General features: G+C 27.1%; 3 protein-coding genes across 3 annotated transcripts in view; 1 reads left to right on the top strand and 2 right to left on the bottom strand.

The window, feature by feature from the left end:
- LOC105203826 (juvenile hormone-binding protein) overlaps positions 1–24622 on the bottom strand; it is a 423181-nt gene that overhangs the window by 65997 nt on the left and 332562 nt on the right. The window lies entirely within an intron of this gene.
- On the top strand, positions 1008–13916 carry LOC105203820 (circadian clock-controlled protein daywake). Its single transcript, XM_011172733.3, has 6 exons — positions 1008–1288; positions 8816–8856; positions 11488–11690; positions 11885–12056; positions 12201–12350; positions 12460–13916. Exons 1-6 carry the CDS (start codon positions 1263–1265, stop codon positions 12609–12611), a joined length of 744 nt encoding a protein of 247 aa, XP_011171035.1. The 5' UTR covers positions 1008–1262; the 3' UTR covers positions 12612–13916.
- LOC105203819 (circadian clock-controlled protein daywake) lies at positions 14988–20938 on the bottom strand. The gene is made up of 4 exons (XM_011172732.3): positions 20652–20938; positions 16064–16444; positions 15690–15839; positions 14988–15596 (listed from the first exon to the last, which is right to left on the bottom strand). Exons 1-4 carry the CDS (start codon positions 20710–20712, stop codon positions 15448–15450), a joined length of 741 nt encoding a protein of 246 aa, XP_011171034.1. The 5' UTR covers positions 20713–20938; the 3' UTR covers positions 14988–15447.

Genomic DNA, 24622 nt, shown 5'->3' with positions numbered 1-24622 from the left:
TTATTCTATAGGAGCCTCAAACTTTGTATTTATTTTCTAATTTTTATTTTTATTTTTAAATTTTTATTTAGTAAAAAGAATAGTTCTTCAAATAATTTAATCTGACAAAAAATATTCTTTGCGATCAATACGCAAAGGGAAACCAAAGTTAAATAGTAGAAGGAATATATTACTCACGTTATGTATACGTAATAACTCACAAAATTCCATGTAAATGTTTTCAAATTTATAATTTTGGGGTAATTTTTATATTGCACTACAACTGATCCGTGCAATTTGGGCTGCGTTTCGACATAAATTTTTTTTAATAAGCACGCTTTACGCCTAGAGTATGATTTGTAATAGACATTAGTAATAAATTCAAAAGTAAGCCTTATTTGGTTCAAGCATTTTATTCCTCTTATACCAAATCAAACATACACACGTTAACTGCGTTCCGGATTTTCTATAGTAACATATTTAAAATCTAAATGAAAATAAGAATATCAGCAACTTCAGATGGCAAGGCGTTAATGACGCCTTGTGTATACATACATACTCGTAAGATGAATGTTAAATGAAGGCTATACGAATATAAAACAAAACATAGAACTGATGTCATATATATCTATTGTTTAAAGCATACTTTATATTCCGTGACACTTTGTCGACACATTTAGTGAAGGGCGAGCATCGAACGGATGAAAACAGTTTGTTGCGTAATTAATTTTTTTATTTTTCGATAAGAACGTTACATTTTGATCGTAACTTCAGTGAAAAATTACGAAACATCAACATCGGCTCGGAACACCGCCACCGGCTACAGAATGCGCTTCGAAATAACAGGCGAATTGCACCCGTCCTGCCGGTTCCCTTTCCTTTCCAGTCCGTCCGCGAGATGAAAGGTGGTGATGAAAATTACAGCGATATTTGGCTAAACGCGCGGTACGGGTTCATGGATCTATTTGAGTGAAAAGTCAAGACGAAAGAGGAATAGGAGGGAGACGACGAGCGAAAACGGCTCGGTGAAAAGGCTGATATCGAATGGTGCCATAGTTTTCCGCGAAGCAAGAATCAACGAACGTATCCAATCATCATTACTTAACCGAGGCTGGACCAATGGTCAACAAGTAGCACGAGGCTATCAACCAGCTGAATGTAACAGCACCACCCAAGTTACTTGGTAAAATCATCGAGCTGCTGCTATCGGATCCTTAATCATTGTCAACCAACACCTCCTTCAGTCGCCGATAAACCTCAGTGCGTCCTCGACTGGATTAGCCATGTGTACTTCCATCCTTCGTATCTGGTAAATTAATTGTAATTTTTTGTACATATTAGAATATTATAAGGGGTTTTCTCATTTAAATCGATAGATACAAAAATAAACAGTTCTTGCGATTTCTATTTTTTTAACAGAAAGATCATGACTAAATATGTGTTTGCTAGAATAATTACATTATAAAGTCATATGTAGCAAAACAATTCAGTGTTTAGAAAAGAAATTACATTTATAATTATTTTTGGCAGAGATAAAAAAAAAATATCTACTTTATATTATGACACAATTTGAAAATAATCGGATAATTTATTTTTAAAATATTTACGCCATAAATTTATAAATTACAATGTATAAATTATAATTTATAATATATAAATTATAATTATAATTTTGAAAAAAACAATATAATATTTAAAGTATAATAATAATAATAAACCATTTTACATTCATACTTAACCAACTATTACAGTACCATAGATTTCTTCTTTACATACCAAAAATGTCTTTTCATTTCTTGCTGTTCCTTACTGTTTTAAGCTTCTTAATTATAAAAAAAAATGGCTTAATGCATATTTTTTTATAATTAAAAAAAAGTAAGATTCAACCACTATTTATAATCATCAGAATATTTTAGGAATATAAATTACAAAATTTTTAATTTTTCGTTTTTTAATTTTACATAAAAAAAGTCAAACATCATCAGTATCCAATTGCAGTCAATCAACTTGATTAAGGTAGTTTTATTGCTCGTAAAAATCGGAAAATTACTAGTGAAATCGTACAGTAATCAGCGAATGTTATGAAATGCAGAACAGCTAAAGTTTTCCGTGCGCAAATTATCGATATTAATACGTGTTACATTTAAAAATTTGTTACATTTAAAAGTTATCTTACAGAGAGACAAAGAAGCATCAGCAAAAATAAATTTTATAAATATATTTTATTTATAAGATATACGTTTCAATGACCGGACGTGCACTTATATCCGGACAATCACACAAAAACTTATTAAATTAATCACAAATGCCTTTTTTATTAAGTCTTTATTATAAATTTTAAATATTTAAATATTACAATTGAGCTTAAATATTACAATCAAGCTTTAATATTGTATATACTTGTAAATTGTATATATTTGTACATGTACATTATATATATTTAATATTATAATAAAAGAGGAAATTTGCAATTAATATCATAAGTTTTTGTGTGATTATCTGAATATAAGAACATGTCCGGTCATTAAAATGTTTTTGCTTACATAAGCATAATATTATCTTGATAAAGAAAATTATCCTTTTTTAATTCATTGATTTCTTATATGATTTTTAATATTAGCGGTAATGAGCTTCTGTAATATAATATGTTTCTTATACAAGTATCAGGTGATGTCAAGAATAATCTTCTCAATTGAGTCAAAATATCACAAGCGTAATTTGTAATTTCTGATAACAAATAAACGCTAATTCGGTAAACAAGAAACATTAAAGCAACATAGAGATATGTTAACTTCATGTGTATTGTTAAACGTTTTAGAATAATATTGTATAAAGATTTTAAAAAGATTATTAGATATACGATTTTTTTCGAAACATTGAAATGTTTACAAAATATAATCTCCAAGTTAAAGTTTGTTTGTATTTATGTCGTATGCTCCTGTAATACAATTTATTCCAGAATGTTATATGTTATTGAATATCATTGTAATAATATGGTAATAATAATTTTATGTTTAGTTGGAATAGATGCTTATTGAATCGAGTCAAGTCTGGTGAAAAATCGTTTGACATTAGTAAATGCATGAAAATTTATATGTAAAGAAAATTTATACGAATATTTAAACAGGCTTGTGTACAAAAAAAAACGGAATTGTGATTTATTTTAACCTAAGTCACGACTTAAACCTATTCACCAACGATACTTTTCAAAAATGTCTTTTCAGAAATATTTCAACTAAAACACTTCATAAAAGTTACGAGATAAATCTGAAATATTTCTGAGATGTCTCTTGAATAGTAAAATGTTCATGATTCTTGCACTCGAAAACTTGCAAAAAATTACTGACAGACAATTTAAAAAGTTTGAAATTTTTCTAAAATATTACCAAAAAGTTATGGAAATAACTGAAAACTTGCTGATCATATTGCTGATCATAATCCTCTGCATATAATAAATTTAAATTTATAGTACTTTAGAAATAACGATTAAATTTATTATATTTAATTTATAATAAAACGTTGTTAACATGTTACAAAATATAATTAATAATTTTATTCTACATTTCCATTTATTATTTTTAAATATTATTACAACCTGATTAATATAATAAATGTAAATATGAGTTCATGTGAAATGTTTTGTCTTTGATGGCGCGCATTGAACTTAACACGCGAGCAAACTAGAAAATTTTTGTTCGTCCAGTCACCAAAAGCAGCAAAGTAAGTTTTTTACTTGAACAAAACGTACCAAAACAAAAAATTTGTCTAATTTGAAATTAATAAAAATCCCAATTTAATGCATGTAAAATTTGAGAAATATTTATGTTACAAAATTTCATACATTTTGCAGAATTATTTTAGAAGTATTATGCATAAAATGTAAAAGGTTAAAATCTTTCTAAAAACTTACCGTAACAATCGATGCTGCATGAGAAATCAAATCTCGGGTATTTTCTTGAAATTATATTTAATGAATTCTGTTCACATAGAAAAACTTAAAGTATTTAAATTAAATTAAATAGTTACTTTTTTGCTTTTCAATACTTTACAATTATTTCTTCTAAATAAAAAATACTCAATCAAAAAAAAAAACAAAATTTTTTAAATGTTTCTTTAAAAAATGTAATAAAGAATAAATATTTAAAAACATTTAAAAACTTTGTCTGTTAATTACATAATAAACAGTAGTTTTAAAAAATGCTATAAATTTTAAAGAATTTAAAAAACTCATTAACCTTTATTATATTTTTTACAATTACAAAAATATATAATTTACATATTATACATTTACATTTTGCATATCTTTCTTGTATTTGTAAGTCTACTCCTTTTTTTTAACTATATTGAAACAATAATTATTCAATTAATATTATTTTTCAATAAAGATTGATAATACTTGTTAAAGTCCAAACAAACACTTAAATATCTGTATAACAAAAAGACTTAAATATCTTTTGTAATACATGATACAAACAAATTATTTCTCAAAAAAAGTTGTAATATTACAAAATTATCTGCTATTATATTATTCGATCCACATTTGTTTAATTTTTTTCATTACTTATCTGCATGTTATAACTTTAAAAATTATTCGATAAAAAAAAGTTTATATTTTTCAAAAAATAAAGAGAGAATAAATTTATTCTTAAGAATATAAGAATATATTTAAATTTAAATAAATTTTTGGTTAAAGTGAAATTATGCTTCCAAAACAATAATGATGTAATTATTATAATAAGATTATTATTGTTTTTATCATCATTTTTTCTGTTTCAATAAAACTGTAGATTTTGATGTTGTAATAAAGTAATTTGCAGCTTTAACAAAATAATGTTTAACAAAAAGAACAAACATTTAAAAAATTAATAAATGTTTTTCATGTCTATAGTTAACAAAATTTACTATAATTATATACAATATATTTCTATATATTATCCTTCATATTGTCGGATCCTTGATAGACAAAACATTTATTAATTCTTTTGCAATACAATGATCCATAGTTTAATTGAACACTATCCGTTGAATACAGATTCGACTTTAATATGCGCAGCGTTTCTGTAAGTGAACGATGTACCATTAATTATTTATAAGGAAGTAAAAAATTGAAACATTCTCTTTAACTTTTTTCATTAAATAAATGTTACAGAACTTAAATGCGTCATTTTAAAGTAAGATATTAAAAAATGCAATTAGCCTTACAGAATTCGACAAAAAATACATATATTAGTCGATTTTTAGCTTAAAGCTTTTCTCTTACCTCACTACTTCTCGTGTAGTCCAAATTGATATTTGGACTGCTAGCAGATTAGTAAAGTAAAAGGAATAGCGCTAACTAAAAATTGGTCAAAATATGCATTTTTTATTGAACATTGATATAAACCATAGTGCAACGTATTTATTTTATACTATATTACATGTGAATAATTTAACTTAAAAAATGATATTTTTTTAAAATGGCATATTAAACTAAAGTTCAACGTTTTAATTAATTACGAATAAATTAGACATAATTACAAAAGAAACATATATTTCTTACTTCACTTTTGTAACCACGTTTTTACCGAGCATATAATCAACTGCATTTTTTATACATTTACATGCTATGATTGGTAGGTAACAAAAATAAAACAGAATTACCAAGTATATAATTAACTGTAAGTTTTTATACATTTACTGCTATGATCGGTAGCTAATGAAAGTAAAACAGATTTTTCCATGACAGAATCGATCTCGAGAGAACGTTTCGAACTAAATTCATAGTAGAAGCATGAAAAAATCAAATCTACATATTTAAAATATTTTAAATACATTCTTCACACAAAACTTTTCCTTTTAAATATTAGAATATCAACAAAGTATAGACTTTTTAAATAAAATTATATTTAAAAAAATATATATATTTCAATTTAATTTATAGATATTAATATTCAATCAAACATTCGTCATTATCTTTTTCAGTTACGTTGCAGTTATTTTAGTCTCTGTCAATTTTTCATTTCTTTATCTTCATATCTTTACCTAATCTCTTTATTTATTTTATTTTACAATTTAAAGTTATATCTTTTATTTTTTGTTTTTCTCTCAATCTTTTTATTTCATTATTTTAATTTTTATTCTCTTTTTTCTTTTTTTACTGTTAAAAAAATTACAGCTCTCTAGAAATGCTTTCAAATTGTTCACATTATTTGTAAATTTCTTTATTTTTTATAAATTATAAAGTTGTTTTGTCTGAATATCAATTAAGTTGCTTGATAATTTAATTTATGAAGTTGAAGTATTTTGACTTTAGTAAAGGATTGTGTTCTAAGGCCAGGTAATAATGCAACACGCAGTTCTCGTAAACTGGAGATTATAATTATTGAAACAAAATTTTTATTGGACCTCAAGATCATCTGCAGATCAATATTAGCTCTCTCGTCTTTATATTTATCTATTATTGTTAGTCTTAGTAATTTGAACATATTACCTTACTGTCTATACGATTCTTCTATGCAACTGAAAAAATATAGCTATGAGACTTAATATAATTTATGCATCCAATCTTTGCAATACATTTAAATATACCTGATTTATGTACACAGATATCTTTCATATCACTTTCCTAGAAAAAAGTGCATTTTAAGTAAGTACAGTTCTAATAACATGAGACTTTTATCATTCGGACTCTGATCCGAATACATTATACGCATATTGAGTGCAACTTAAATAGTTAACGACATTCCTTACCTTTTTTTGTTTGGACAAGGCCATTTTATTAGGATATATAAATTCTGCTCGTAACGATACTTTTAAATCTTTTTACACTATTCAATATTTATGTACAAAGCTCGTATCCTTTCTTTATATAAATTATACACATTAGTTTGCTTTATATTATTTATAATACATACATAGATTATTCGATAAGTTTCGAGCTCGAACATGAAGATAATATTACTGATCGGAAATTGCTGTAAAGCATGAAAGCTATATATTTTTTTTTAATGGTTGCTCCCAAATGTTTAGCCGTATGCTAAGCTTACAGCTTTATTTTGGCAATTGTATTACTTGTGTCAGTATAGTTTTCAACAAAAAAATCGAGTATTATTCTGTAATTAAATACTTGAATTTAATAGAAAATCCTGAAATCAAAACCAAAGAATGCTGTTAATGGTTTCCGCTCCTTTTCAACTGTTAAAGTTTGGTTTACGAATTCAAGCGTGACCGTGCAAGTGTGTTTGATAATGAGCTTCGACCAAAGACTGCAACAATTGAGGAAATAGTTGACAAAGTGTATCAAATTGTATTAAAATGATCAAACAGTTTCATAGTTTTGATGCTCAAAAGTATCTATAAAATCTTTTTTTCCAAAAAAATTAAAAAAATTTTATTTCAAAAAATATTTTGGTAGGCTATCTTTATAAAATATAAAAAGATCCGGTTCGAATCCTGACTGAGATGTTATTTTTTTGTAATAAAACTTTTAACAGCTTTTTGGAAAGAAAAGAATCTGTAAACGCTTCTAAGCATCAAAATTATATTAAATTGACGACCAATTTAATAGTGTCGATGCTCGGGAGCATTCACACATTATATCACTTTTTCCGGCATCATGCAACGGCGCGCAGATTACATAAGCAGAAAAATGTAAAAATTATTATTTAGCACTAACAATAAGATTCGCTGTAATTGATATAGGTCGTCTCATATTTATGTTTGACATTTTTATTAGTCCAAACAAACATATTGCCAAATATTATTTTATTAATAAATTTTTTTCAAGTTATATACAGAAAATTTTTGAATTTATAAAAAGAAATTTACACAGAAACTGACCTTGATACTACATTTTATAGAAAACGCCATTTCTTATACATACGATTAAAAAATTATAATAATAAGATTTTTAATAAAATTTTTCTCTTTACTTCATCTTTGAAAAATGTCAAGCATTTTGAAAAGTTATATAATTACTTAATTTTTAAATATCTTAAAGTTAATCTTTTTTTGTTTAAATTTGTTTTACTGTTAAAGAACTTGTAAAAATTGATAGCGCAAAGCTTTTCAAAAGCAGCTCTTACATCAACAATTCGCTTTTAAATATTCATGTACTACTGTAATTTTATTCTTCTTACATGTTTCGTTTAGATAATTCGTCTTCTAATCATATTGGAAAATACGTAAATATTACGTAATAGCAAGTTACATAACATTGACACTAAAACGCGATGTGCAAAGTTCTCGAAGTTGTTAAATGAATTATAAACAATGAACGATCTTCATATCGTCAAAAGAATTTCGTCAATACACAAAAAGAATGATTTTATTAAAGTATTTAAAAATTTAGCTGAATACAAATTTGAAAATTATTTTATTAAACCTTCAAAATGGCTATGTTGAACACTCGAATTGATTGCTCTAAAAGGTTAAAGTTTTTTGCAATATTGCTCATCATGCCGAACGTCCTTTGTAATTATTTTAATGTTTTAACAAAATAATTTTTAAATATGCACTTAGTTAAATTTTTAGATGCAAATAAAATCGTTTTTCTGTACACCAATCAATATAAATTAATATTTGAGAGTAGTTTTATTGCATATATTGTTTAACCATGATACATAATAAATCGCACTTGAACGCCTGAGAATTAAACAATTTTAACCGAAGAATTTCCAAAATTTTGGCTAACCATTTTGTCTTTAAATAATAACAGAAACTTTAATAAATGATAAAAATGCAATTTACATTAAAATAGCAATTGTTCCATATTTAGAAACAAAACTCAACCTTCAGAAATTTTATTAGCTCATTAATAACTCCAACCATTGTGTCGACTAATGATCTTTTATTTCAGTGTGGCCTGCGCACTTCTTGTTGTGGCCTTCGCCGAAATACGTGAGTGATATTTTAGATATAAACGTACATGTGTGTGAATGTGTGTGTATGTGTGTATGTGAATGTATGTGATGTATCCAATTGTTTACAAATTTATAAATGAAATAATGGTATTACTATTGCAATACAAAATTAGAAAAGATGGATATGTTATATAATCATGAAATCATGTAAAAAAATATGTTACGTAAAATACATATATACATATCACGACTTCTGATTTTCAAGATTTATGTTAATAATTTTGCATCATCAACAATTAGAAATGATTCGTGCGAATATTTAATGACTTAAGATATGTAACTCATTATAAAATCCATGTGGATTAAATTAATAAGAAGAGCTGCAATCTTCAAAGTGATTAATTAGAGAAACAAAAAATCCGCGATCTTTGTAGTCATAAGGATACTAATTTGTTTATAGACCATTTCCGTATATTACGTATTCAGTGATATTTCATTTAACCGCAAACAAGTATCGTGAACACAAATGCAGAATGTATAAAATGTTAACGAATAAATCATGTAGGTATAATTCTCAACCTTAAACCTATTGTAATATAATTAGTTTTGTTTATAAACTAATAAAGCAATGTAAGGTCAGATTAATTAAATGTATGATCATGATGTATGATCAGATTAATTAAATGTATGATCATGTATACAATTACCAGAATTGTATACATGATCATACATTAGCATAAAAAAATTAAGGAAAATAAAATGTGAAGGATTTCAAAAAATTATTTTATTTAATCTCGACTAAAAGAATTATAATCTAAATATAATACATTTCAGTATTAACGAATACATTTTAAGATCTTGGTATCCCTTTATATAAATCTTCAGCATATTTATAATTTAATATTAATTATTAATCATATAAAATTTTATTTTTATTTTATGATTTGTGATTTCAATTTATGTTTGTAAATGCATGTAAAAATAATTTATATAATACATACATTTATAAAACGTAAAGAATTAAGAAGTAACACAGTATAAAATGAAAAAATTTTAATAATGTATACGGCTTTGTCGGTCGAAAGCAGTTCTTAGTGCTCAATAATTTTTTCTGGATGTATTTTATAAACATTTACAAGATTTATCGATAATACCGTGTTCATTATTTTAATTTGTTATTACACTACCCAATCATATTAAAATTATTTGTATTAAAAAAATTTAAATAAAATAAAAAGTTTAATGTAAAAAAACTTACCAATGTTAAATAAAATAAGAAGATAAATTTATAAGTAATAATGAATTTAATTTGTGTATGTATAAATATTATTACTTTATTGTACTTGGAAGTTTAGTAGCACCCAGTTCTGTTACATTAAAATTTTTTTATTACAATTAAATTTTTTTTGTTTTATACTGTTACTTCTTTAATTGTTTATGATTAAATATTATATTTTATTAAAAAATGTAATACTTAAATTAAAATAAAAAGACCTTTAAGTGATATTCAAAAATACATATCACTTAAGTTTTATTTTTTTTTTTTAATATCTAAAATTTAAATAAAAATTATAATAATTTTGAACTTTTAAATCTAAATTGAATTTAAATAGTTTAAACATACTTTTAGTTTGAAAGGTTCAAACTATTTAACGTTTGATATTTTATAGATACGAACTATTTAAACTATTCAATCACGTGTCCGATACTAATTTACATAACTAGTTTCAAATTCATGGAAAAAACGAGTCAATGCTTTAAAGACGTTTTTTGCATTTTTTCATGTACTAATTGCTATGTGGCAAAACAACTGTCTATCATTGATATGCATAGAATTAAAAAAAAAACCAACTAGAATTGATAGACTAAAAAACGTAATTTATATGCGTTAGATGTTTCATAGTTATGATCATTCTATTTTGAAAAGATAACTTACAGAAAGGAATACATACTAACTACAATTTATGGAAAAAAGTAATTTACAGACATCAGTTAAATGTATCACAATTATGATCACTTTTTTGGAGAAGTTAGCTTTAAATGGATCACAAACACTAATTACCATTAACATTCTACTTATCTAAATCGCATAAAATGTTTTCATATAGACATGTATTCAACACAATTCTTATTCTTGAACTAGTTGCAGCCGGCAATATCTTTCGAAGCAAATATTACGAACTTAAACGTATTTAAATATATCGGTGTAAGAGTACATAAAAATTGGATTTCGCTCTTTTTATATTTTTACTCGTGTTTCTTCTTCTAATAAATCTTTTACTCAAACTTTTAAATTTATTTTGTTTTATTTCGATACTAAGTTTAAATGTGATTTTCTTTTTTTAATTCGATATGCTTTTGTTGTTTTAAAATAATTTAACTAAACTTATGTATTTAAAAAAAATCTGGATTAACAACGCGTTTCTAGATTTTACTGTAACCTCTAAACACGTTTATGATTCGCGATATTTCGGAAAATAGTGTAACATTCTATTTAATCAATAAATTATAAGGAGATAAAAGTGCTAATTGATAGCAACACTATGCAAAAATTATTATTTTCATCCCTTGTATGAATATGTCATCTATATAAGACTTATTATAAGACAAATTAATCAATCTTTATATTTTAGAAAATATTCAAAAATCAGATTTGTATTTTTTACAGCGCCATATATGAAAATATGTAATCGAAACGATCCGGAGATAAATAGCTGCGTATTAAATTCAATTGATCAACTACGAGGCAAATTAAAGACTGGAATTCCGGAATTAGATGTTCCAGCAATCGAGCCGCTTATATTAAAGCAGGTGCAGCTAGTGAGAGGTCCTCAAGCTGCAAGACTAGATCTGAATCTCACAAATATACAGGTGACTACATCAAAATTTGTTTTCTTATTATTTATAGTATAACTTAGAATATATATGTATGTATATATGTGATTGAAAGAAGTAATTTAAAAAGAAATGAATATTGTCGATAAATCATTATAAATAATTTTCTATTCATCAAACAAAAAATATATGTGTATATAATGTTTCTCAACAAAAAATTATTTTTTTAGATATTTGGACCGTCTTTGTTTAAACTTCGCGATTTGAAAATTGACCCGGAGAACGTGTTGATTACCTTCAAAGTCGGCTTCCAAAAACTTGACTTCCGAGGAAAATATAAAATAAACGCGCAGATACTTTTGCTTAAACTGGTTGGAGAGGGAGGCCTTACTGGAAGTTTTTGTAAGTTCTATATTTATTTTTCAAACTTCCATAGATTCTCCTTAAAATATAATGCTAAGGAAATTGTTGCACACACTCAAATAGAGATAATAAGAAAATTTACAAAAATGTTTATCCTTGTTGAATTTACTATATATTTTACAGATGGTTACGAGTGCGACTGCTTGTTAAAGTCTCATAAGGTTGTTAGAAATAACAACACCTATATAGTCTTTGAAAAGATGAAATTTGACATTAAGATAAACAAAGCTTTAATCAATTTAGATAATTTATTTGGTGGCGATCCTATTCTCGGTAAGTTACATTTTTATAAATCTTATACATTTATGTTTTGAGAAATTTGCAGCAAATATAAACATCATTATATTTACGTCATAATTGACTTTTTTATCTTTTAATTTAGGACCAGCGAGCAATGAGGTTTTGAATGCAAATAGCAATTATCTGATAGATGAATTAAAACCAGTACTGGAGGACACCTTATCAGATCTTTTCACGAACATTGCGAACAAGATTACCAGTAGATTCACGTACAACGAATTGTTTCCGAATTAATCGTTATTCTGGGAATATCATTCATAGATCAATTAAATTACTTTGTTCTTTTTGTCTTGAAATTATAAAATTTCCGACTTTATTCAATGAGAATTTTGATAAAATTGTAGTACTTTCGTTTTTTTTTCTGTATGTAGTATAACATACAAACTTTTTATTGTTTTGATATTAACAAATACTGTGCTAAAGTTATAACAAAGAAACTTTTCAATCTATCTTTTTTTTTAAAAAAGAATTGTGCACAAACTTCTCGTGTTTATTCAACGAATGGTCTAATTATTATATTATAATCTCAAATGCATTATCAACGATGAATAAGCAGTCAGCGTGCTAAAAAAAACTGTAATAATGTCATATAAATTCTTAAAAAGGTATTTTGGATACGCATTTAATTTTTTATTTATTAATTTAATGCATAATAAGATAGTTACCTATTTTAGACACTAAATTAATAAATAAAAAAGTATTCAAAACGTGAAATTTTGTTATTAATTTACGTTGTATCAAGAGCATTGAATGTGTTACAGTTGTGTTACAGTTTGTTAGTATATATTTAAGAAAAAGTGAAAAAGTGAAAAAAAAACAAACAAAACATATTTTAAAAAAATATTTTAAATGGAAGTTTTGGCGAAGAAGTATGTTGTGAGTAATTTTTACAGCATGTATTTTTTACAAGATGTATTAACTTAACATGTATTCATATGTATGTTATCATATGCACAAAATTTTATAGGCATTATTCTTTTATGAAAATTATAAAACTTCTATTTAAAATATTATTTTAAAACGTTTTATTGTCGATGTTTGAAATTTCTTTGCATTCTGTATATAATAAATAACATTTTTAAATATTTTAAAGAGAAAGATACATTTAAAAAGTATTTTTTTTATAAAATATTAAAAGAATGTAAAAATTTATATTAAATGGAATACGGTATGTTAAACCATATTACAGAATTTTAATGCAAAGGATACATTTATTGCTCTAATTGAATATTTAAAAATTTTTCTTAATTTTATATCAAAATTACTCTGAAAATATTCTGTAAAACATGTAAGATAGAATACAGCTTTAGAATGATCATAACTTTATATAAGATATTTTAGAATAGTCACGTAAGCTTTCGTAGGCGCACATAAGTTCCCCAGAGAGAATTATTTTTATAAACTTAGTTCTATATAATTTTGTAATTCACTTTAAATAAACATGAGCAATGATTTATTAAGACAAAATGAGCCTAAATTAAAATGAATCGTGACAATTAGTAAAAAAGTAGTATTACGATTCTTAAGTACAATGCCTCCTCATAATATCTGTTATTATGTGACAAATTCTAATGATTACTTATGGAATTGATTGTTTAGTAATCTGCTCTGCCGTTATATATAGCGCTAATTTAACAATACACAATAGCCAACACTTGTTATCAGGCATTTTTACTTTATACCATTTCATAAATTTTCTCAAGATATATTTTAGGCTTTAATCACACATTCATCTTTTTTTTTTAAACTTTGGTGTATTATCACACAAATATATGTGCGCATAAATGATTTTTATTATTTAACATTTTATTCGATTGTAATATTTCAAGTTATGCAAAGTTAAACATGGTATGGGATTTTGCAAGAGTAATCTCTTAAGCATGCTAATATCACAATAGACTAATGTGGCTTCTTTATCAAAGTTTTCATATCTGAGTAATTATTTGAGAAATTGATTATAGTTTTAGTACTAAAAATTAGGTTACTTACATGTATTCTAGATATTCAGTAGTACAGTTTATATGAGTATATGTATATACATATATGTATTTCCATTGTATTCTGTAATATTTTCTCTTTATTTTTTCAATAAATATATCATTCGTATAATATAATATATATAATTTCAATAAATTTATAATAAACTACTGTGTTTGTTTTAAACAAAACCAATTTTTTAAATCTATTTTTTGTATAGGTAACCACGTTTCCCTCTCTGTTTCTCTTCGATCGGTTATACAATATCGTCACATTTTCATAAATGATATTCTAAATAAACAATATTTTATGCCTTCTTTTTGAGTCTAAAATGTATTAAACAATACATTAACAAATTGTGCAGATTCAATTACAAATGTTAATTTTTAATGAAGCTATTGTGTATATATTGGAGGCCATAACACCATGTTTTCCTCTAATTGCAAAATCGTAACTTTTCTCTCAAAGGACTTACTTTTACTGTAATTTTCTTTTCGAAAGTAAAAAAAGAGAACGACGATTGTAAAAGCTTGAGAGTTATGTTTCACCTAATATCGATATAAAATTTTATTTTGTAAAACGTACATGCGATTTTATGCGCTTTGGAAAAATTGTTACAATAATGCTTTCCCGTAATTATAATAATCTTTTTATTGATCGTATACAATATACCTATAATATTTATGTATGCAAAATAGTTTTAATCTATCATCTAACAAAATTAGATATAACAAGCAAATATGTAAATAACAATTTGTGAAGTAAACAGGAAACGTCGGCTTATCGTTTTACAATTACTGTGTCTTCCTGCTGTAATAAAGGCAGAAACATTTCAATATTTGTTTACATGCAAAAATGTAAGAATATCTCTCCAATACTGCACAATATGATTAATAAAATATTTTCTTTGGACATAAAACAACAACTCTATATACTACACCGACTGACTGAAATTACCACATTACGCGATAAAAAAATTAGATAAAACCTAAATCATATCGACAATACTCATGGTAATATTCGCCCCTTCTATCCTTCCTTTTTGAAAGATCAAACGATGTATCGAGCAAAATAAAGCACGGCTGTTTAAGAACTATGGAAGAAGTTCTTTCTTAGTAAGAACACTGAGTGCTCTAGCGGCTAGAGCTTTGCTCACAGTCGCGGCTGTATCCTCGATTATTGGACTGGCTATATCCAGGACTAGGCGGGGATTAGCGTTGAAGAATGTTGAGGCGGCATCAGCTAAAACACGAAAATAATATTATATCGCAAATATATACAGATATCTCTTACTCAATTATTGAGTTGTAAAAGTTTAGACACGACAATCTGTACCGGCTAACGTGTATTGAGGAGGTGCCTTCAGTACAATGTTTCCATTCCCGACGCGAAGTTTAGTAATTAATTTAGTGATCTCTAATCTCTGCACGCCGTTTTTATCAGTAATTTCTTTGCCTTGCGCGCTTACTTGGACATCAGTATCAGCTGGAATGACAAGACAATGATTGAATGAAAAAATACACTTTTTAAAAAACATGCATTAGCATACATTAAATAGCTAATAATATTCAGTTAATTTTTACATCACGGCTTAATATTTAAACGTCACTTAAGATAATTAAATATATTTACAAAACGCAATAAGTTCTGTACATGTGAAATACTTATATGTATATCACATTTCAAATTGAACTTTTTAGGAAACTTACTGAAATTTCCTTTAAAGTTACCAAGTCCGCTCAGAGGCAGCAGTAATAGTCTACCCTGAACGTCATAATCGCCGCTTACATACATATGAGGCAGTCGAGCCTTGATGAAAACCGTTAGGTCATTGGGATTCGCTTTGAGATCCTGCACGACGTAATTCGTGCCGCCGTAAATGCGAATCTGACTCATGTTGGCCTTGATTTTCAAGGATTCTAGATTTCTATCTATAGTCAAGGATGGCAAAAACAAAGGTTCTAAAGCAGGTAGTTTCAAAGAAGGTACTCCCTTAGCGAGGTACGGCGTGAGCGTTTGCAGCTGCTTTAAGACACACTTATTGTATTCCGGCAAGTTGTTTGTTCGTGGACACGACGTTACTCCAGGAGCTGAAAATATTGGCTGCGTGTTAATATTAATTTATCCGTATTAATAATTTATTGGAATTAAATTGATAAGATGTACTCTCTAAATTCTTTGGAATGGAATTCCATTCTTTTAGATAAAATTTCACTCCAAAAAATTTAGAGAGTATCAATTTTATATTTCAGATTCCAATCTATAGAATCAAAGAATAGCAAAATTGAAAGTTGATATATAAAATAAATATTTAAAAGTTTACAATTATTTATGTATATACATTACGTAGAGATTTTCTGAATTAAACACATGTGTAGATATATATTTATATATTTATAAATCACAATTTATATACGCATTGAATGTATTTAAATCTATTAAAAATGTATGATAGATAGAATTGTAATAGTCAACTTTTCTGTCCATAAGACAAATATTGTTGACAACGAAATTAAAATTGTTTGAATATCTTTGACATACGCAAAACTATACTACGCACAATTTAATAACGGAATTGACAGTTTAATAACAGGATTAAACAAGCTACTGATTTTTACAAATATCCTTGTTTGCAAAATGCCATAAAAGTATTGCGAAAGATAGTCATTAGGCACCTTTAAATGAGCAAACGCAGCCATTGCACCCTGCGTTGTGATATCGGTTGAGCGAACGCGTTAATGATAAAAACTCGACGATGACTAAGAGAGCGGCTTTTTTCCGGCCAATCGGTCGGCCAGGCCTAAAATCGAAAGTGCACGGTAGAAAGTGAAATTACGAAGCCGGCGGGCGAATGAGTATTTCCCTTTTTACTCTTTTTTTTATTGACGCTTATAATATGTGATAAATTCGTGTGTGTTCACGTGAAGCATCGAAAAAAACGCGTGAACAATCAAGAAAAGATGTACAAACGCTTAATTAATAGTTCGTTTTTAAAATAATTATTTTATTTTAATTAAAAAATAAAAAAATGGCAATTTATGATAAAAATTAATTTAAAAAAAAGAATTTTTTAATGTAACTCTCTTGTAAACTGCCGAACTAAGATCGATAATTGTATAATCGATAATAATAATGTTTAATAACATTTACATGTAAAATTGCTTAGTTTTAAAAAAAGAAAATCTTTTTTTATATTTTTAATAAATACAGATTTTTATTAATTTTTATTAAATAATATGTATATTTTTTAATTAGATATAAAATCCTTTCTGATAAAAATTGTTTGTTCCTTGTTCTTATTCGTACCTTTGCTAATTTAAGAGTTAATTACTGCTTGATTAATAATCATGTTAGATTAAATATTAAAAATATTCTCTAACATTTTATAAATGTTAGAGAAAAATCGCCAATACTGACATAGATCTTTTAAAGTGACACAGTCTTACTTTTTTGAAAATTAAACATTGCAATTTATTAATATTTATAAAAACAAGATTATAGATCATGTAAAAACCCATAATTTATAAATGACTTTATAAAATCTCCTAAACATGAATTCTTCAAAAAGCAATAATAAAATTTACACGATCTTTTCGCAAAATGCTTAATGCAAACAACAGTGAGTATATTATTCATAATATTGGATCATTTCACGTAGGGTCTCATACTATTTTATTTATATTTTTCTCTTTATTATTCTTCTCAAAATACTATTTTAAGTATAAAATTGAAGCAGAGCATAAACTAACTTATTGATAAAACAAAGTATAAGATTGTAAAAACCATTTAGGATAGAGTAAAGGACACAAAGTACTATAAGATTTATCTATGAAAGTACTAATTTAATGTAATCTACATATTGTCGCTACACGTTGGGACTTGCGGAACAACATAACATATTTGTGTAAATCAATAAAGAAACGTTTTATATAAAGTGAAAGGCTTCTAGGAATCCTCATATGCATTAACTTGTATTTTATATAGATGACTTACGTGAAAGGAAGAGATTTTAAAAAATGTAGCTTCACTTCCTACTATGCCGATTTTGGGACTCTTATTCTATCAAACACTCATTTTTGTTTTTTTTATTTTACATTTTGTATTTTATTTTAGTTTTTCTTTTACGATAAACTAAAAAATTCCAATAGAAAACTTTTTAGTCTGTATTTGTGTTTCCAAAGTTTATTTTTAGTTCTTGTTTGAGAAATACAATCAAAAAATAAAGTGATACGTTTTGTTTCGGTGACTTTCCTAATTCTATTTCTCCTTCCAAAATTACAAAAAAGATGCGTATTGGAGCAGTATTAAATACAACGTAGCTCGCAAATTGTAAATAGACGAAAACGTTCGTGTTCTTGAGACGCTTATTTAAAAACAAAAATGTAAATAATGGTAATAAACTGTACAAAAAGGATATGAAATAACAAGTTGCGTTTCTCTCGCCAAGAACAGGAGTTCAAGATTATGTGTCGCTTTACGCCGCGAGTTCGAGCGGTGACAGGAAGGCCGCAAAACAGTAAAAGTGCAAAATTAAATTGCAGATTACATTGTCTCTCATATGCAATACGTAAGAGTAACGACAGTATCGTTTCACGTAGCAAGTATGCCCATCCGATTTTCCTTCGATAACACGTGCTAGTCTTCCGGGTTTTCTATCGATTTCTCAATAACAGTCGACGTACTTTTTTTGAATTGTACTCTGCGCATGTAGGTACATTGTGTGCAAAAAATTGCGAAAAAAGAAGCGTTTAATTGCTTACAAAATGCATTAACGCTTCATGCGTAACTTTAAATGAAACAATTGCGTCACCTTCTTATCTTCAATTCACATTCCGAGACATTACGACTTATCTAATTCAACTACTCATGTAATATCACTGCATGAAAATAAATAAAAAAGATTAAATGATATTTGTGATCTTGGATAAGATTCGCGTCACATGTTGCCTTGTTCTGTCAGTCGGAACAAGTTTATGTGTCGTTAAAACAGTAATTTAGTAGTCTCAGATTTGCAGATACACAGGTATAATATCGAGTTTCAGCTTCTTTTTTAACTATGACTATTAGACATAATTGTAGAGAGATCTTGCTTATTCAATGATTTCTGAATAAACGCTTTCTTGCAACGCGATATAATGACAGGTTGCAATCTTACTTTTCTACGTAATGTGCACGAGTTGTAAAATCTTGCTTCGCAAAACCTATGAAATTATGAATTCTTAAATTAAATGACCAATTTCTTAGAATGAGAATTAAAACACGTTTGCTTTACATGTGCGAGATATTAATGAATAATGAATCAGTATTGTGAGAAAAAAATAATTTGACATGCAAAGACAAATCGAATATAGTCAACAATTTTTTCTGTGTAAGAATAAACATTAATTTTGAAAATTCGTCGGTTTAACATGAATCTCAATTAAAATTAAATTTTGATTTCGCATATCTCTCGATAGACAAATGTAAACGACAATAACTATGATACGGAACAAATCACGAAAACTTTAATGTTTCTAAATACGAACAAAAAGTTTGTCTATGAAAAAAAAAATTACTTAATTTCACGTATTATTCGATGAGTCTCCGAATACAATTTTTACAGAAAAATGTACATAAAAAAAATCTTATACGTTTTCAGTTTATTTTTTTACATAGACTAATCTTCTTCTTGATCTTAAGTATCAAATAACTTGCAATTTATTTCAGCATAAAAATTCAGCATAAAAATCTCTTTATTATATGCTAATTAATACAAATAAAAAAGAAAATAAATGATCAATAATACATCAAACTTAGGTTAATTGCCATTTAATGTTTATATTGCAATACGATTTAATTTTTTTTTGATGAAACGGCTAAGAAAAAAAGAAAGAGAAGAATTGCATGGTATCATTCACAAAGAAATTACTAGTTGTCAAATAAAATGAGAAAGAAACATATTGACTTTTGATTCGTACACTGTTATCGCAAATAATGGCATGATTTTACTTTTTAGATAATTTAAATTTCTTCTAATTAATAGCATTAATTTTTGCTTATTTAAAGGGTATTTATCTTGATTTATCTAATTTCTCTTTTCATTGCTTAAGTTCTCTTTGTATTTCATCAACCTCCCAGCTATGTCGGCTGTATAATGGCAACTATACATACAGCATAACTTAATTGAGTTTAGGTTTAATTCAGTTTGGATTTTTTCACTTACAAGTAAACCGTAGTCCGATTTGCCTCGCTATTCCCATTTTATATACGTAAAGTAATCATTGTGCTTTTCAATAAAAAGAGACGAAGAGAACTTACGCAGCTCCGACACGGCGATTCTGGCCCACATAGCGAACAATACGAGTCCGATCAGCATCATCTTCTCTAAGATCCTGCGCGCGAGGGCCGTGACGATTTTGTGACTATATATTTTCTGTGTCACGAGATTGCGCGTATTCGCAATTAGCGACAGCGGTATCGAAAATGCGTACGATGGCCCCGTCGCACGGATATATAAAGTTAGTGCACTTTCTCCGCTGCCACCCCACTCGGGCGACAACGGCGAAGGCGATGGTGAATTTATCACGGTAGAGTGCCTCCTCTTAACTCAATCAGGGCCGTAGCCAATGCTTTGACACACGTATACACACCTGACACGCACGTGCACGTGACCGTACACGCGGTTTGCACGCATCCGCCGGAATTACGGGAGTACGCCGAGCATTGCAATTTCGCGACATCTCCGCGTGACGATGGGCATGCGGTCCTTTTTGCGATGTTCAAGGATGAGGGCAAGAGACGCGGTCACGCAGCGGTTTACACATCGCGGTTCTAAGGCGAGATAGCTGGCTTTCGAAATGCTGTTGTTGCTGCTGCAGTAATTTGCTTTTTTCAGTTTATACACGGCTAACGGTATCCCCCGAAAGAAACTTCGCGATGTAACGCAGAATAATTTCAGTCTGAAGCAATTAGATCAAGAATAACTATCTCCTTAGTCAAGCTCTTGTTCTCTACAGCCAACATAATGCGTTTCACTTATCTTAACTGGCAGCTATCAATTTGCTCGATGCTTCGGTGCCAATAATAAATCTCTACAGGACAATATTTATTAAATTATATAAAATCTTGCATCAAAGTTATAATCTACGTCAATTATGTAGGTACATTTAGAGACATAATAGAAGTGATTATTCTTATAAAACATTAATAACTATTGTATAATAAAACTGCGCAATTAATTTCAAAATAGTATTTTGGAAAAAACTATAACTTCATGGTAAATTATTTTAAGGGTGTGTTTGCACAGTTAATTTTGCAAAAAAGATGGTGTAACAATCGGAAAAAAATATTTTAATCGTATTATGTATAAAACATTTAGAAATCTAATTAATCCATATACAATACAAAAATGTATTTCTTTCCTTAAATTGTGTAATGTAGAAACATTACAACATAAAATATTCAGTAAAACAAAATTTTAGATAAAAGATTAAATGGTTTTTGAAATCATTATAAAATATTTATACTTCGAATTTGAAATTGTTTTAATTTTTAACAAATATTATTTAAAATTTTATTTCGACAAAAACTGCTTCATTATTATTTTACAAATTATTGCAAAATCTTTGTCTATTTATGTTATTGTCATATTTGCACAATGTGCTTATTGGAAAATAGATATCGTGCATCTCTTCATTAAATATTTAAAAATCAATAGAGAAAAGTTATCAATAATATAAGTCTTCTAAAACGACACTCTTTTATTTCTCGGAAAATAAGCATTACACTTTATTTGCATATTATTCATGGAAAACATGACTTGAATAATTAAAAAAGTAAAACTTATAATTCATAAATTCATGGCTTTCTTTTATATAAAATCTGTTAAAAACAAATTCAAAAGCAAAAATAAAATTTCTACGATTTTCTTCTTACACATTGCAGCACACTTTATCTAAAGAACGTCCTTAGGACATATAGACGTGCCATGGACATTCCTAAGAAATCTGTGCTGTGTGGCTTCTTTAGATTGCATTGTTGCAATATTACAAAACAGTAGTACGTTATTTGTAATGTTAGAACATTTTATATATTTGTAGTATTCTTAAAGTGTTTTATTTATATTTTTCTCCTTCTCGTTTTTCTTATAAGTATGAGTAAGTACAAAATCGGAGCAAAACAATTTAAACTGACACACCTATCGATAAGATATTAGACTGTAAGATAATTACATAGAATTGAATAAAAGTCAGCATTAAGAGATTTATCTATTGAGTTCGCTAACCTTTATATGTTATCGTGCTACATATTGTGACTTGCGAAACAATGCGCGCGTTAGTTATTTGCATAAATTATTAAAAAATGTTTTACATCAAAGTGAAAGGCTTCTAAGAATCCTCGTGTACATTAATGTGTTTTGTACAGATGGCTCATATTGAAGAAAAAGAAAAATATAGCAGTACTGCCTATGTTTCTGAGGCTTATTTGTGTTTCTCTAACTCTCATAATTGTTGAAAAATTCGAATATTAAAAAAACTCCTATATCATCCAATAGAAGACACTTTCTGTCTTATATTTATGTTTTCAAAGTTTAATTTTCATTCTTTATTTAAGAAATCCAACCCAAAGTGATATACTATCAAAGTGATATTCGATGTTCCTTTAATATTTTTGTAATAATTTTGTACAGTATTGTAAGATTGCATATTCAAAGATGTAATAAGAAAAATTCAAGGGTAAATAATTCTCAAACCAACAAATTAATCTCAAAAATGTTCAAGTTTTTCGATGTTAACTTTTTTGGTGATTCTTGAGGCCAAAAAAATATACGTGTCGCAGCGTTTATCAGCATTGTCCAATTGTTCGGATCTTCAAAAATTCATAACTTGAAAATAAAGCAACATGTTGATAAACGTCGCGATACGTATACTTTTTTGGTCTCAAAAATCATCAAAAAGATTGGCATCAAAAACTCTATAAATACTTCTACTTTCCCTTGTAAATAAATATATATGTTCAATTATTATTATTTGTTTTTTAAATATTAACTTATTCCCTTTTTTTAACATCTAATTATGTAATTATGCAATATCATTACGTTAAAATAAATATTACATTATTTCGTTTAATTGACGTGTTATTTCAATGAGTTCAATTTATTTGTAATTCATTTACTAGAAGTTAATTTATCCTGTTCAATAAATTGTGCAATTGCAATCCTGTTATTGCCTAACATATAAATACAATTACCTGATATTTTCAGTTTGGTTCAAAATTATGATTAAAATATAGGAAAATTATATTCGTGTTCGCATTGTTAGACACGAAAGCATAACTAGCACATCCAATCTTAGTTACGTAATATAGACGCATAATAAGATGCGGTAATATGTATGTGGTAATCGTTACATATGTAAGATTAGAATTACAGAACGCGAAAGATAGGTACAAAGTTACATACTGGAGACATTACGATACCGATGCTGGAAATGTCAATAAGGACTTTCAGGTCATAGGCCAGGGCTACGATCTATGGGCACGTCTTTTTCTTTAGAAGTTACTTAATTGTTGAACATAAAATTTCACTCGAGTCTTTCCTATTCGTCGTCTAGAAATTCTTTATATTCCTAATCGGATTGATTTATAATTTTTCGTCTGTAAAATGATTAAATCCTTATATCCATATAAAAATGTAAATAAGCAATATTTTAATCACGCGATTATCGCTGTGAATCTCTTTTCCGCATTTGTCGTTAACCTCATTTGCATTTTTTTCTTCTTAGTAATTTTTCTTCTATTCTTAGTAATTGATGTGTAATTGCTGAGACTAGCCAGGCTTCCTAATAATTCCTCGCGACTGATGTAAATACATATTAAGACTAATCTCCGTCTTATTTTTATCAGTCTTACAATCATAACATAATAAATGAATAAATAGGAAAATAAAATGGACGTGTAAGAAAGAGAGGAAAACATAAATGTCGAATGATTAGAATCACTCAAGATTTATTGCATAAGAGGAAGTAGACTGACGATCTATTACTTTTTAATAATCTTCCATTAGCGTGACTGTAATGAATATACGATTATATGTACATCTTTTCATAAACAGAAAATTTGTACAATGCAAAATGTACAATATAAAAATTAAAAAAAATAACTCACATGTGATTTCGAGATACAAAACGATTTTCTTCATAGCTGATAAACAAAAATAATACCGCTACTTGAACATTTTATAAATGCATCTATGTAAAAAATTCTGATTTTTTTTTGTAAATAATATAATA

Source organism: Solenopsis invicta, chromosome 6, assembly GCF_016802725.1.
Source record: "Solenopsis invicta isolate M01_SB chromosome 6, UNIL_Sinv_3.0, whole genome shotgun sequence".
Taxonomy (NCBI): domain Eukaryota; kingdom Metazoa; phylum Arthropoda; class Insecta; order Hymenoptera; family Formicidae; genus Solenopsis; species Solenopsis invicta.
The sequence above is the reverse complement of the archived record's forward strand: the minus strand, read 5'-3'. Positions and strand labels throughout refer to the sequence as shown.

Coding starts and splice junctions, on each gene's coding strand:
- LOC105203820 (XM_011172733.3), top strand. CDS start 1,263: ATGTGTACTTCCATCCTTCGTATCTG. Junction 8,857..11,487: donor TGTGGCCTTCGCCGAAATAC/GTGAGTGATATT, acceptor TATTTTTTACAG/CGCCATATATGAAAATATGT. Junction 12,057..12,200: donor AGGCCTTACTGGAAGTTTTT/GTAAGTTCTATA, acceptor TATATTTTACAG/ATGGTTACGAGTGCGACTGC.
- LOC105203819 (XM_011172732.3), bottom strand. CDS start 20,712: ATGATGCTGATCGGACTCGTATTGTTCGCTATGTGGGCCAGAATCGCC. Junction 16,445..20,651: donor AATCGCCGTGTCGGAGCTGC/GTAAGTTCTCTT, acceptor CAATATTTTCAG/CTCCTGGAGTAACGTCGTGT. Junction 15,597..15,689: donor TCCTCAATACACGTTAGCCG/GTACAGATTGTC, acceptor TTCGTGTTTTAG/CTGATGCCGCCTCAACATTC.